Source organism: Aythya ferina, assembly GCF_964211825.1.
Source record: "Aythya ferina genome assembly, chromosome: 3".
NCBI classification, from domain to species: domain Eukaryota; kingdom Metazoa; phylum Chordata; class Aves; order Anseriformes; family Anatidae; genus Aythya; species Aythya ferina.
Window position 1 is genome coordinate 52,107,578 of NC_140298.1, and position 15,611 is coordinate 52,123,188.

At 41.6% G+C, this 15,611-nt stretch overlaps 1 protein-coding gene across 7 annotated transcripts in view; it reads left to right on the forward strand.

The window, feature by feature from the left end:
• The window catches only part of PLEKHG1 (pleckstrin homology and RhoGEF domain containing G1), a 163,133-nt gene that overhangs the window by 105,450 nt on the left and 42,072 nt on the right, over positions 1–15,611 (forward strand). For all 7 annotated transcript variants that reach the window (XM_084514200.1, XM_084514201.1, XM_084514199.1 and 4 more), the window contains one exon: positions 5,220–5,758. In XM_084514200.1, coding sequence (XP_084370326.1) covers positions 5,220–5,758 — 539 coding nt within the window. The remainder of the gene's footprint in view (positions 1–5,219; positions 5,759–15,611) is intronic.

The following is a 15,611-nucleotide window of genomic DNA, read 5'->3' on the forward strand; positions in this document are numbered from 1 at the left end:
GGCTTTTTTTCCTTGTTGTAAGATTGCTAATAAATGGGATTTCTGTTGCTCAAAGTTCAGTTAAAGTACTTGGCAATGTATTGTTCGTGACAGTTCATACTGAATTCATAATCTCAAGAGATCTAATCCTGCAAATATTGTTAAGTCTCTAATGTGGCTTTGTTCACAGAGGGTATTAGTCTTAGAAGTGACATGTTCGTATTCAGAAGTTAGTAACTAGTAATCTGCTGACCTTCACTTGTGTAGTATTCAACTCAGAGAGGATATGGGGAGTGTGCTTAAGATCGTGTTGGAATCATTGTAGTGAATGTATTTTAATCTTTCTCAGTCAGGCAGCTGTATAACATTTATGTTTCTAAATTGCACTGCTGCATTTGAACTTAATGCTAAATGTAGAAATTGCTGTAAACAGTTCTGCTTAATTGTGTCTACAATATAAATGGTTTCTTTGAAATAAGCAGCTATTTCAAAGAAAATACAGGAAAGGATTCTTGTAGTCTCATCACTTTTATTTAGCTGAACTTCCAGAGGATGTGAAGCCTGTAATTTCTGGTAATGTTGACTTTGCAGATAACATCTTTGGTGCCCTTTTTCATGCTGGGAGAAAGGCAACAACAATACTAATTATGAATATAAATTGACTTGTGAGTTCTTAGTCATGCACTGTATCTTAAGATGTCATATGCAGTAAACAACGTGAAGGAATAAACACCTATATTTAGACAGGGCTTGCGGATCTTTGTATTTAAATACAAAATTGACTTAGAGTGCTTTATCTTGCATGTCCTAGAGTAGCCAGGGCTGTGGAGATAATGGCAAATCATTTGTCATTACTCTGACTGTAGTTACAGGCAGGAGGTATACGTTAAAGAAAAGCAAGTGATAGAAGTTTGCATGTTTCTCTGGGCATTTGTTTATGATCGCATGCTGAAAGCGTTAGATACGCTAAAAGATTTGTTTTGCATGTGGCTTCAATGTCGAAACTACTACTGCAGTTGCCTGTTGGGGTGAAATGCTGTGTTTCTTGCCCCTGCACCACTGTAGGGTAAGCACAAGTTGTGGTTCTTGCTTGGGAGAGCTTTGGGGTCGTGTCATGCCAGCATGCACTGTGTGTGTGTGTGTGCGCGCGCGTGTGTCTCTGTCTGTCTGTTTGTCAGTGGGGTGCAGGGGACGGAGGGGAGCAGGGAGGTCTGCAGGTCCAGGGGAAGGCTAGCTGGATTCATGCAAAGGCACAAACAAGAAACGACTTTGTTCGGGGAGCGTGTTTCCTTGTGAGTCCGGACAAATGTGCAATTATCCTCCTTTCAGCACTGAACTAACAAGTCATTACTGTTATTCGTTAATTAAAGTATGCAAATTTAAGATTTTTTTTTTTTCCTCCCCAGACTGAGTTAAATACCATTATTCACAACTCACAAAAGTTCTCAATATTAGTTTGGCTCGTCATTGAAAAGGCCCAGTAGACAAAGGAACGCCAAACAAAAACGTGGTGACCCGGCCAGATGTGGGTCAGGGAGCACAAGCCCTGCTCAGAGTGTGTCCTTTGCAGGAGATGTGCCGATAGCTGGAACTGCACAGCTCGTCTGCAGCCCAATGCAGCTGGCTGCTGGTGGTGCTGTGAAATCAGGGGGAAAGGGGGGTGTGTGTGTGTGGATGCAGGGGGGCTGTAGAGCCTTATAAATCAGTCCTGCGGGCTATCTGAGAGGTGAATTTGCTTTTCATAATGACAAGTTTGTGTCAGAGAGAAATTTGTAAGAGGCTACAGTGTTTTCAAAGGCACAGGCAGTAGAGCGCAGCTGTCTCAGCTGTGACACAGCGAGATCAGTTTTGGGGGAGGCTGTTCCCCCTGCATTAATTTATCTGTGAGGTTTTCAGCAGCCAGGATATGCAGAATTCAGGCAGTTGGCAGAAGAGTGAAGTTATTTTATGTTAAAACTGGACCAGGGTTCTGAAAAGCCAAATCCAAACCCTGAAAAAGAGAAGGATGGGCATGGGACTGCAGCAACGAACGGGATTCAGTTTCTGCGTTTTCTGATGGGGTTGTGACTGGAGAAATCATCTCAACTCTCGGAAACTGGTTTCAACGACAGGGGTAATTCTGCCTAGCCTCAGAGGCGTTTCTAAAGATAAACTTGCAAAACCTTGGAAGATGTTCAGATGCTGTGTTGTTGGGAAGGGCTGTGGCTATTTAACAGGTACCTGTAGCTCAGATGGAAAGTCAGGGCTAGGCCGAGCCAGGGCCCATCCCTCAGCTCTGAGTGACACTAGCAGGGTGTGCAGTGTTTGTTACAGGGCCTGAAAGCTGAGGAGAGAGAGTCTGCTTCCTGGTAGACTGTCACGCCAAAATGCCCGGCCGGGCTTGGCGTGCCTTTCTGTTGAGCTTTGTGAACTGAGGTGGGCTTCCAGCAGGGCCTGACGCTCTTTGGAGCTGATGTGCTCTGCCTGGCAAAACGCCTCTCTTAGGGACAACGTGGCAGGATTTGAGCAAAGTCTGTTCACAGAGAAGCCAAACACCCAATTTACAGCCGGAATAAAGACAAATTAAAGGAAAAAGTAACTTTGAGACTGGTAGTTAGGATGAAGCTCTGAGGACGAAGCAGATGATTTTCAAGTAACAAATAGCTTGCTTGCTGTAATTTATATAGAAATATGCAGGAATTTGTCTGAAAACAGAGGAACTTGAGTCAAATGTGTTGTGAGTAATTAATTAGCTGTGCCTAGCAGGGACCTGGGGCTTGCCAGGGTCAGGGAGAATGCAGGTGTTTGAGCAAGCACAGTTTAACTGTTACAACTATTCCTTGTTAGTTTTTAATAAGCAATGGCACTGTCATTAAACAAGGAAATAAATAGTTTGTGGTGTTGTTGCTTTATTTAAGGTGTGTTGGAATCTCCCCATGTTTCTTTCTATGAGTATGTTTTATGGAGAAAAAACAAAACAAAACAAACAAACAAAAAAAAAAACAAAACAAAAAAAAAACACACAAAACTGCTTTTATTCTGATCTGTTTCATTGACCTGAACTGTGTTTTGTTGGGTTTTTATATTAATGAGCCTCACAGTGTTTGTGAAGCAAATATTATATATTAATGCCTTCAGGTTATCTGGAAGGCAGACAACATGTCAGTGAAATGGGAAGAAAAGAGCATGGAGCAATGGAATGTAACAGGAATCCTTTATTTTCCCCCTAAATGTGGCTAATCAGGTGTTTCTTTGTCGTGTAATTTTAGTTAAAATATCTTGAAGTAAGTTAGCGGAAGGGCATCCCTGTTATCTTGTTTATCCTGTGCATTTTTCAAGGGGGTTTACATCTGCACAGTAACATTATGCTTTCTAACTGAACTTGAAAAATGATCCAAAGCTGATAACAAAAATACATTCTTATCAAAAATGCATACTTTCTTATCACAAGCAATAGGAAAGCAAACATCTTTGTCCATACTGATTTTGAAACAAGAGAACTTCACTGCATTCTTCAGTTTAAAACACTTTCCATATTTTTGATTTATATTTTATTTTGAAGTTTATACTTCATTTGCTTAATTTAAGAAAAGGAAGAAAATATGATCCTGTGTTGCAAAAATGGAAGAACATGGCTTAAAGAAGGGCTGTAGTTTTTCAGACTTGAGATAAAACCAGGAGGACAGAGGTGCCAGATCAGATTTTAGTCTAAGGGCCAATTTCTGACCCATATAATGAGCAAATTACTCTCTGTTAATTCCATGTGTTACCTTAAGGGCAGTACTTTTCTGTAACAAAAAGCTAATATCATCGTCACTGAAATGGTAGTATTAATTACTTATGTACAAATCAAATCGTATGCATTCAAGATAGGCCAAATAAAACAAACATTCTTCTTTGGGATTTTTTTTTTGTCTGTTTGTTTTGGATTTCTTTTATTTTTTATTTTTAAATAAATAGTGTGTTTTTTTTTTTTTCTTTTCTGAATAAAATCCTCCCCTACTCCTGGCCCCAGTCAGTGTAGGGGGGTGGTTTTTCCTTGTAATTTCATAACCAGTCTGCTTTAGTTTAAGAAGATCCACCTTAAAGGTTAGGTGAGCTTAATTTGCTATTTTAAAGGCTTTATGGTTTCTTTACTGAAACCACCCTCTGGAGTTCTAGTCACCAGTATGATTTTTGAAAAATTAAGTTGTTACCAGTGTAAAATAAGGACTGAGCTTCACAATGTGTAGGTGGCTTCAGTATTGCTTCTCTTTCTAAATTGTCACAAGTTTGTTTTTCACAATACTGACATACTGCTTTTTGCTGAGTCTGAAACATGTTTTTTGGGGGGTAGATGCTTCTTACTGAAACAAAACCTTGAAGTATTTGATGTATCTGCAGCTGCTTTTACAGGTTCTCATTGCTACACGGCACACAACTTGTCCAGAGAGAAATCTGCACTACATCATGGACCATGTCCTTCAGGGCATATGGTCAATAAAAAGAAACTAGATTTGATGTGCCAACAGGAAGACAGACATCTTACTTTGTTATTGCTCTGATAGGAAAAACAGCTTTGGGTCAGTTCAACGAGGGGTAATATTCTGGCTTGAGCTGTACAGATTCAGAAAAACTTATTTTCCCAGTAGAAAACAGAATTATTTGGCAGCACTGTTTCCTGTGGGAGTTCTTTTTTTCAGAAGCTATGTTATTTTCATTGGGAAATCATTCTGGTTTTAGTGTTTTTGTACAAGCTGCAGAGCTGGTAATTGATAACTAACTGCTTTCAGTTTCTGCTTGCCCGTGTTGGCCTTGCAGTGTTCAAAATGGAAGGTACTGTCTGGTATCAATGACACAGTCCTTGAGTTTTTGAAAGCATCCAAGCCATGGTCAACTCGCTGCTTGGGGGTAGCAAGGTCTCTTCCCAATAGAGTTTTTTTTAACCATAGGGAAAGTCTTTGAGTCTTATTTCTCTCCTCTGCTGAGCCTGAACGGTGCATGTGCTATCACTAAGTCCAGCACCATAGCACATGGGGCCAAGACAGGATGTGTCAGAGGTATATACACGAACTGGAATCATGCAATGCCTATTTAGTAGCTTCCTGTGGGGGATCCCCACCACCTAAAAATGTGATCCCCAAATTATGTTGCTCTGGTTGTCTTTTGGGAAAAACAGATTTGTCTCAATTTTGTATGCAAAGCTCTAAAAATGTCTGTTGCCAACAATTAAGTTACATGGAGCACCAACAGTAAGACCACTCCTTCTGTTTATTTTTTAGATGACTTCCACTTACCTCTTGATGTTTTACCAGCTGTGACAGAGGCCCTTGACTCCAAGACAAAAGGGGAAGATTTGCACCAGGAGAGCAGATCTTTCCGCTGCTGTGAAAAAAAAACCATGGACCTATCAGACAGTGACCGTCCCGTCAGCTTTAGCTCCACTTCCTCTTCTGCTTCCTCCAGGGACAGCCACTGTTCCTTTGGAAGCAGGATGACCTTAGTTTCCAACAGTCACTTGGGCCTGTTTAACCAGGATAAAGAAACGGGTGCCATCAAGCTAGAACTAGTCCCAGCCAGACGATTTTCCAGCACCAAGCCATGCAAAAACACCCCTGTGGAGCAAGAGGATCCTGAGGAGAGCCTGGAAAAAAAGCTCAGCATGACGAGGAAAGCAGAACCAAAGGGAGTGAGCAAAAACTGTGCAATGTCCCTGGTGACGGAGCCCACCAGTCCGAAGCTCCTCTATGTAGACAGAGTTGTCCAAGAGATTCTGGAAACAGAGAGGATGTACGTGCAGGACCTGAAAAGCATTGTGGAGGTAGGAGTCTTGATGAGTGTGCTAACTGTTCCATACTGCTGTATTTAATATCTTTAGCTTTTGCAGCAGAACAGATGGACCTGAAAGTGGAACTGGCATTTGCTGGTGACCCAAACAAGGGTCTTTATAAATGTGTGTGTGTAACATCGTTGTTCTTGTTTATTTCTAGTTTTTATTTGATTAAATAAATCTGAACTGTTATTACTTGTTCATGAAGAATTAATATCCTACAGTTGATAGGATATAGTGATAGTTAGTAGTATAGATAGTTGAGTAGCGAATAAAGAGTGATGAATTCTTTGCAGTAACATTTATTTACCAAAAAAAAAAAAAAAAGCTCTTTTTCCCCCTGGAATATATAGTAAGAAGCAAACTGCAGAGAACCTGTTTGGCCCTTTAAAGGTTTTTTCTGAAGGGTCTCCCTTTTTGATTCTTCCACCCTACCCCCACTCCCCAAATACTAGTTCTGCAAGTTCTTTCCTGCCTTGTCAGTCTCCCTTTTGTGCAGCTCACAGCTGCAGTCTGTTCGCTCCAAGTCCTTGGCCTATATTATTGAATATGGCATGTGCATTTGCTGGATAACCCTATTGTTTGTCTGTTGCATGAGGGAACTATGTTTTCTTTAGTATCAGTTCTGAATGGGTGGTGACTGTAGCATGTATTAGTAGCGGTGATGCTTTTGTCCAATCCCCAGTCCAACAATATCTTTCATTTTCCCTTTCTAGTATGGGCTAAAATACAGCTGAGTCCTTCTGTGGATTGTTATGGCCACTCCATGTGCTTACAACTGTGCCCATCAGTCATGTTCTTTTGTGTTATTGAAGATGACAATGAAGTCTCTCGGCTATTGTTTGTAGTCCAAGTACTTAACCCATGCCTGTGTGTTATGACCACCCACAGAGAAGAATTTCTTGGGAGGTGTATGTTTGGTGCACTATTCGTAGAATACATAGCTTTAAATAGCTGTATGAGCTGGTTTGCAAAAGAAAATATCAGTCAGCTGAAGACGACATCCCCCTCAATCCCAGCCCCTTGCCCAGCAAATTATGAAAAATTTAAATAAAGAGGAAGAAAGGTTAAGGCTTTGGTAACAAATGGTAACAAATGCATACTTTGTTATCTCCTCCCCAAGTTCTCACAAAGAAATCTTTTTTCTGCAAGGTTTGTTGGTTTCTGTAGCTGTTGCTGTTTCTCTACCTTGAAGTTACATTTTGGTAGTGTTAAAAGTTGTCATATGCTATAGAAGTCAGTCAATATCTATGTGTAGTCACTGTTCACAAGGCATGACCTCTATGTTTTTGGAAACTTTACCCCTTGTTCGTCTTCCTATGCAGTAAACTATACAACTTGAGAAACTGGAAAATTATCATTAACATATTGAAACAAATTTGCCATTTAGAAGTAGAAAGGCCAAAAAAAAATGCTTACTAGAAACACTTGAAGCATCACTACAGCAAATGTAGATTAAATGAAGTTGTGAAAGAACTTGAGGAATTTACCTGTGAAATGTCAAAGGTCATTTTCTACATCATCTCATAAAGAATCTTGAAAGCTTTGCGTGGCACTAGCAGCCTATTTGAGAGGTGGAGGGGTTGGCAGTGGGGCTTTGTTTCAGACGGTGTTCAGAATCCCTGGGCTTGGAAGGAGCACCTTCCTAAATGGTGAGGGCAGTGGGGAGCCAGCTACCTCAGCCTGTGCGTGTTCTCTACATGGTTTCAGGGGAGAGAGCTGTGACTGGAAGCATGTCACAGAGCAGCCTCTTTGTATATGTTTCTCAAGATTCCTTTCTCCACATGTTAGCTTAGCAATGCTGCAGTGCTTCACCTATCCAAGGGTGGTGGTTGTAAGAAGGGTGGTAAGCCTCCGCAGACATCTGTAGGAGTACTGTAGCCTTTGAGGGTTTGATTATCTAGGCGTCTGTGACTTGAGGCCATTTAGTTTGGCAGCCAGATGACTGGTACAGAGCCAAACTAAGATGAAGGGAAGCAGCTCAATCTGTCTTATTTTCCAAATAAACTTGGGTCAAGTTTTGGCAGCTAGTTAGGAAATGGGATAAGAATAGGAAAAGGAGAGCTAGAGGAAGGTCGAAGGACAAGTGCTGCCCATGACATGTATGGAAACATGAAGGTGGGAGCTGCTGGAGGAAGGCACAAGCAAATGAACCAGTGCTAAGTGGAGAGAGTGAATAATTAGAGGAGAAACAATACAAGGAAATAAGGGAAAACCCAGGAAGTGGAAAGTTAGGGGGGGAGTATGAATTAAGTGGAACTGGAGCACTCTAGTGATTTAATTGAGTTAGTGAGTTTTGCAGCAGACTGCAATACAACAGCTTATGTACGCAGACTAAAGATACTAAGGAGGTTTTTCTCTCCCCCCTCCCCTTTTTTGTTGGATAGTTGGAGAAGCAAAGCAACCCAAGTACAAAGAGCTAGCAACTGAAATAATGTCAGACTGAGGATGGCATGAGGACAAAAAGAGAGAAATGAATAGGTACCATTTTAATTGCCCTCTGACCCCAGCTGAGGGCTGTTGCTACAGGCTTTTTGTCCTCCCAGCAATGGGGATTTGCTGACATTACCTTCTCTGTGGACAATGGAAATATACTTAAAAGGAGCGTGTTCTCACTGTTGTTTCCAGCACTTTGAAACATGTTCCAGCTCTACAACTGAGATGGCTTTAAAACTGAAGTCTCTAAACCCACTCTCTAAATTTCTTGTTGGTGCAGAGAAAGGCGTGTTTGCCTGCAATGTGCCATCAAGTATTTTTATTTTTATTTTTTTTTAATACATCCATGCATCCAGTTGTGATGTTGTGCCAAGAGATATGAAGAGGTAGAGGAGTTCAGCCCCATCTAGCAAGTCACATTAACTTGTGAAAGGAGCAACTCAAAGCTACACAGAATCACAGATTAGTTGAGTTTGGGAGGGACCTCTGGAGGTCATCTGGTCCAGACTCCCTGCTCAGGTAGGGCCACATAGAGCCACTTGACCAGAACAATGTCCAGGCAGTTTCTGAAGATCTCCAAGGAGGGAGACTCCACAACCTCTCTGGGCAACCTGTGCCAATGCTTGGTCACCTGCACAATGACCAGAAGTGCTTCCTCATCTTTAGAGGGAGCCTCCTGTGTTCCAGTTTGTGTCCATTGTCTCTTGTCCTGCCACTGAAAAGAGCTCGTCACTGTCCCCTTTGCACCCTCCCTTGAGGTATTTTAGTGCATTGATGAGATCCCTCCTGAGCCTTCTCCAGGCTGATCAGGCCTTTCCTCATATGAGAGGTGCTGGACTCAGTATTGCGCCCTGGGGTACACTGCTAGTTACTGGCCTCCAACTAGACTTTCTGCTTTTGATCGCCCTCTGGGCCTGTCCATTCAGCCACTTTCAATCCACCTCGCTGTCTACTCATGTCAACTGCTTGCCTGTGAGGCTCTTACAGGAGATGGTGTTGAAAACCCTCCTGGAATCCAGGCTGACAATAACCACTGCTCTCCCCTTGTCTACCAAGCCAGTTCTTTCATCATGGGAGGTTATCAGGGTAGTCAAACATGACAGCTCCTTGGTGAATCCATGCTGACTGCTCTTGATTACCTTTGTGTCCTTGATGTGCCTGGAAATGGTTTCCAGGGTTAGTCATACATACTTGTATAAGACATACACAAACGACCCATTAACATGAATGGTGTGAAATTGCATGTAGGATCCTGGTACTGTTCATCTTATTGAAGCTCATTCATTAAAAGTTAGCCTACAATAGTGTTTTAGGGAATATCTTTTCAACCTGTGTAATCCTTTGAACATGTAGCGTTAGCATGCTCCCCATAAAAGACTATGGAGTGAATGGGGAAAAACAGAATTTCACCTCTTTCGATGTTTTCTTTGACCCAACGTGGTTAAAGTAAATTAAAAAGGCACAGATTTTGACTGGCTTTTGAGTATCCAGGTGGTCTTTTTTCTGAACAGTGCCAAACTGTCAGATACAGGTAGAAATTAACCTCAAAGGACATGGCTAATGTGATCTTTAACTGATACTGGAGATCTACTGAGGTTCTCCAGCTTTTAAATTTAAGTATTTCATTGGTTTAGGATGAGTGAGGGGAGGCCATAAGGGCACTACTTGGCTCCCTGTGCCTCAGGACATGCTTTAAAACAACTGCTTTTCTAAGCACTACAACCATTTTGTATGTGACCTGGAAGAGCAGTTGAATTATTATTGTTTTGAGGAATGCTGCTGTGATTCTTGCACAGGCAAGCATTGTAGCAAGGATAGACTGAACATTGTTTGGTGTGTTCTATCAGATGATCTGTTAAGAGTATTTCACTTTTGAATTAGTACAGCTTGAAGCGTGTTTCAGGCAAGTTTATGATGAGAAATCGGATACCTTGGCTTCCTGCTTGTGTCATGCTGACAGGTGTACTGGTCAGGGCAAAACCTGCAGACTTTCTCCTCTCCAGGACCCAGCCTGACTATTTCAAATAGCAGTCAGGTTAGAATACTCATAAACTTCAAGTAGAGTTACTTACTCAAGCAGCATCTTTTTTTCCTGTGTAAAATGCTTCCCCTGAGTTTATAATAAAATTCGGTACTTTGCATTAGCGTTTCACAGAAGTTAGAAGCCCCTACTCTTGTACATGGCATAAAATAACTGTAGAAAATGACTGTATTTGACATGTTACGTTAAATATACTCTCACAGTGAAACTCGGCCATGTGATATAAGAACTCAGCAGTAAAATAATGCTATTAAAAAGTTGTTGTCATCTATAAAGACCAGTAACTAGAGTAAAGTATAATTTGTCAGTGCATTGCACAAATATCTGATGCAAATGAAGGTTGAGCTTCAGGAATACTGAACTGCATCTGAAGTCAGGGAGACTTCATTTTTATGAATGAGTTTCTCTATTCTCACTCCAGATGTGACATATTTTAAATCATCCCTTCTAGTTGAAGTCTGTCTTCTGTCTCCTCTCCATGCGGTTTGTTGCCTGACTCCTTTATTTATTTATTTATTTATTAAGACTCCTCAGTCAAGCCTTTGTACCCAGAAAGTCCTGCTCTCTGCAGTCTACTGCCTGTAGTCTTCTTCACAACCACCTATCATCATTTTTTTCTGTGTAATCCCATCCTCATCAGTCCATGGTGTCGCATTTCCTCGTGTGATTTATCACTTCTTGATCTTTCTTTTTTTCCATGTTCTTAGTCTCTGCTGCCTCCAGGTCTCTCCCCACAGTTCCCTTCCAGATCTGAAGATGCTCTCTCAAACAGCTTGTCACAGCTTGTCAGTCTTTTTGCCAGGCCCATCATTGTTCTCCTCTGTCTATACCTCAGCTTCTCACTAGGTTTTTCTTTTCTCCTGACATCATTTTCATCATTCCAAATTTTTCTGCCCTCTAAGTTATGCTGATATTCAGTCTACATCTCCCGGTGTCCATCAGACTTCAGTCCCATTTTCTCCTTCCCACCTTTCTGTAGGACTCCACTGTGTCTCCTCTGGCCTGGAACTGCACAGCATGCTTCTCCGTGTTGCAGAACATTTGCAGAGGTTCACTGAGACACAGGAACAATCTTTTTCCTGTTCTTTCTTCATAGGAGCAGATCTGAACCAGATGTGGCTTTTAGCATCCAAGAATGGCAGTTGCTGATGAAGAGCTAGTGAGTCCTGAGCTGAAACACACAAAGGATCTTTGCTAAAAGTTCCTATTGGGAAAACATGAATTTGAGGGGTTTCACTCCCCACCCCTCCATCTATGTTCAACTTCAGGGAGGTTTTCACAATGGCAGCAAAAGCCATACTCTGAAACAGAGTCTCCATTATGCTCCCATCTGCTACTGCCCCTCCTTGAAATGCCAGGGGATGTTGCATGTCCCTGCTAGTCAGCCTGGGGGTGCTCGTCTTCTTAGAGGGGAAAGGTCAACAAAATTTTTCAACATGAGCAGAAAAGTGTGCTTTCAGTTCTTTCTGAAAAAGGCCTGGGGGTATGCTCTTCCTGAAATTGCCTAAAACAACTCAGCAAGGAGGCAGGCTTCTGGTGTAGAAAGCTTTATCCAAGGTGAGCAAATTTGACAAAGTTACATCCTCCTTGCAGGATGGGGTGAAGCCTTGTAAAGGGAAATATTGGAAGTCTGACGGTGTTGTGGCACCAAAGGAGGCTCCAAGGAGGCTCTGCTGGGAGGAAGTCAGTATCGGAGTTTTATTGTTCCAAGTTTCCTGCCACCTTGTTCTGCATTTAGAGGATATCTCTTTCTACAATTCAGGCAATTAGTTAAAAAAAAAAAAAAAAAAAAAAAAAAGGGGCAAACAAACAAAAAACCAAAACACTTAAGACTGCATTGTGCTCATTGTCACTTCTTGCGGTGTGTCAATAGAAGTATAGCTGCTGGGTTGTGCACTGGGTTGTTGGATAGCATAGCTCTAAGAAACTTAATTCCTCTTATCAGGTAGGAATCATGATACAGCTAATGCAGCTGCAAAAGTTTGTTCCCACATTATCCTCAATCTCCCTGTTTGCAATCTCTTTTATTAAGGCCGCTAACTTACATGCCTGAGGACAGTGCCTACAGATTACTGACATAAATTGCAAGTGTTATTGGAGGAGAACCTTTGTTTTGTAGCATTCTGGCACCCATCAAATAAAAGAACTGGTTCTTATTAGCACTGTCCTTTCTGAGCATTTTGTAGATGAGAAGTTTCAGAGTGCTTCAAGAAGTTTCAGAGTGCTTTACTGAAGACTACTGAGAAGGTTACCTGTGGTGTGAGAGGATGAACTGGTCCCTCTTGTATAAGCAACCTGAATTTTGAGGCATTACTGTAATCAGCAGGTAGTAATGATGGCATTCTGAATTTTTCATCGTTTTTATTTCATCCTTTTTAGGGAGCAGTGATGTGTGGCCTCACAATTAATGGTGTTCCCAGCCCTCCCCCCCCCCCCAGTTCATTAAGGCCAGAAGTTAGCATATGACATATATGACATCAGTGGTTGTAAAGCAGGGGAACAACACTTCAGCTGCATGCATAAGCACTGCTGTTTTGCAAGTATGGTCCATCTGACAAAGATTGCTGACATGCTTCATTTATTTGTCTTAAATCTCCAGCACAAAAGAGAGAGCGCAGGTGTTGGGTGCATGATTTTTAACCAGTTTACTTTAATTTCCTCATTAATAGCATGATGATTTTGAAACAGGCTCTCCTTCTTGGTGGGACCGGCTGCAGAGCATATCCCATACAGAATGCAAAGTTCAGATTTAATTCAGTTCAGATTTGAATGTTCAGAGTGAGATTCTTCCTTCTTTGAAATTTGTCTTGCTATGACTTTAAAGAGTAGATAAACACAGATTGGTTTACTTTTAGCACTTACACTGTTCTTTCTGACTAGGAGTCGGTCCTTAATGCTTTGAGAAAATCTGGATGAGCAATTTGAATTACCTGCAAAGCAAATATTGTGATAGTGGCAGTGATAACTTTAACTGTGGTTAGTGTTCCTTTGAGCTGATGAATTTTCCCACCGCTTGCTTCTCATCCATGAAGGAAAGGCTGTGTCAAATTCAGACTGACCTCAGGGAAAGCATGGCTAAAAAGCAAGGAAAGTATTTTCCAGTAATACTGAGATATGATAGCTGAAACTAAATTGTGCTTGACTATCTCAGTGCATATCTAAAAGACCTTCTTTACGTCAGCCTAGTTTATCCAGAGTTACATCAATATAAATTGGAGCAGAAAATGTTCCACTTAAAAATCAGTAATAAATTTGAAGGCAACTCTATTGGAGAATCCAATGTGTTGTCTTTTTTTCTGGATTTGTTGTCTGCAGATCAAGACCATTTTCTCCACTGGAGATTGCTGAAAGGTGAGGTATCTAGTAGCAACACCAGGTATGTTACCGAACAGGTGTAAAAAAAAACAAAACTGTTCTGGCTACCTTTGAGAAATATTTATGGTTAATAAGACAAGACTACTCTTTTCTGAGGCAGTAGGACTGTCCAGTTTTCCAGGTGGACATCTTGCTTCCTGGGTGTGAGCCATATTAAACATCCTGGAGCATCCAAAAATGATGGAAGTATATACTAAATATTGTTCATATTTGTGTTTTAAATAATCTAAGATGAAGTTGTTTCTGAAACTCCAAGATCTTGAACAAAAATGTTTTGCCAGCTATGTATGTGGGATCGTATGCACCCTGAAAAGAAACCATACCAAAACCAAATGCAAACAAAACCTAGAACTTGTTTTTCTGGGCATGTGAGAAGCATTCTGGGTTTTGGAAAAAAAGTTTGTTTCTAGTTGTATAGTAGGAATATAGTGTTGTGAACAACCAGAAGTAACCTAGCTTACATGGTGAGAGGGAAGTGCTCGTATTGTGACAGGGAGCCGTTTGTATACAAACCTCATACAAAATATGTAAAATCATGATTAAATATATAGATGCGTGTTTTTTCTTAGCTGCATTATCACTGCACGGTCTTAATTCTGCTAGTAATATTCATTAATATCCTTTATCCAGAAGATATATAAAAATACTTTATTCTGAGTATTTGAAAGGTGCTGGATAAAATGTCAGTATTGCCTTGTGTTTTCTGCACCTGAACTTGACATCTAGCTTTTATCTCAGTCCAAGGCTGTAGAAACTTTTTGAGTCAGAGACCCATTGCAGAGCCTTAGTGTATGGATGGGCTGTGTGCATCATGGCAGTACAAATATATAGCTGTAACTTTGTGTTGTAGGTCAGCTCTGCTTGGACAGCACAAAAAAGTGAGTTAGGCTGTGGTTCTAAATGAGGTGTCAGTAAATGCACTGTGAGTTTTTTCTATGCTGTGGGTGGAAGATGAGCAGCAGTGATAGCTGCTACTGTGCCAGCAAGCTAAAGAATGGCTGAAAAGCCTGACTGCAGCTGCTGGTGGACTCGTCTTTCAGCAGTGGATACATCTCTGGGCTCTGCTGTCTGCAGCCTCCTGTATGCTTTCTAAATGCTTACAAAGATGATTACAAAGATGATTAAGGGATTGGAGCATCTGTCCCAAGAGGAAAGACTAAGCGAGCCGGGCCTGTTTAGCCAAGAGAAGAGAAGATTGAGAGGGGATCTCATCAATCTCTACAAATACCTGAGGGGGCCATGTAAAGATGATGGGGCCAAACTCTTCTTAGTGGTGGCCAGTGACAGGGCAAGGGGTAATAGGTATAAATTAAACCACAGGAGGTTTCATTGCTGTATGAGGAAGAACTTCTTTACAGTTCAGGAGACAGAGCACTGGAACAGGCTACCCAGAGAGGTGGTGGAGTCTTCTTCTCAGGAGATACTCAAAACCTGCCCGGATGCCATCCTGCATAATATGCTCTGGCTGACCTTGCTTGAGCAAGGGGGTTGAACTAGGTGATCTCTGGAGGTCCCTTCCAACCTCAACAATTCTGTGATTCTGTAAATGCAAATGAATAAAATAAAAGGGTGAAAATTAATCTTCTGTTCTGGAAAGCTCTATTCTTTTCATTTTGGAGGGGGGAGGTAAGAAAAGGTTAAATAGAGAATGCACAGTTTAGGAGCACGTGTGGTCTGCAAAGGAACCTCAGCATGAAACTTTGTTCCTCTAACAAGACTGAGGCTGGACCATGAGGTTATATTACTCTTCAGTGAGATGTGTAGAGCCCTGTTGTCATTTAGAAAGTTACAAAAGATCGCCCTGTTAACCTCCGCCTTGTGGCTGCCATTTGCTCACTGTCAGTGGATGGGGAGCTCTGAAGAGCAGCATGGTGGCTCCAGGCAAGAAAGCCTGGCAAGGGTAGGCAGCACAACTGGGAGGAGTAGGGATGAGAGCTGAGAGGCAGGGAAGAGGAGTTGTGGGCTTATGCTGCTAAGTTCTCAGTAAATATT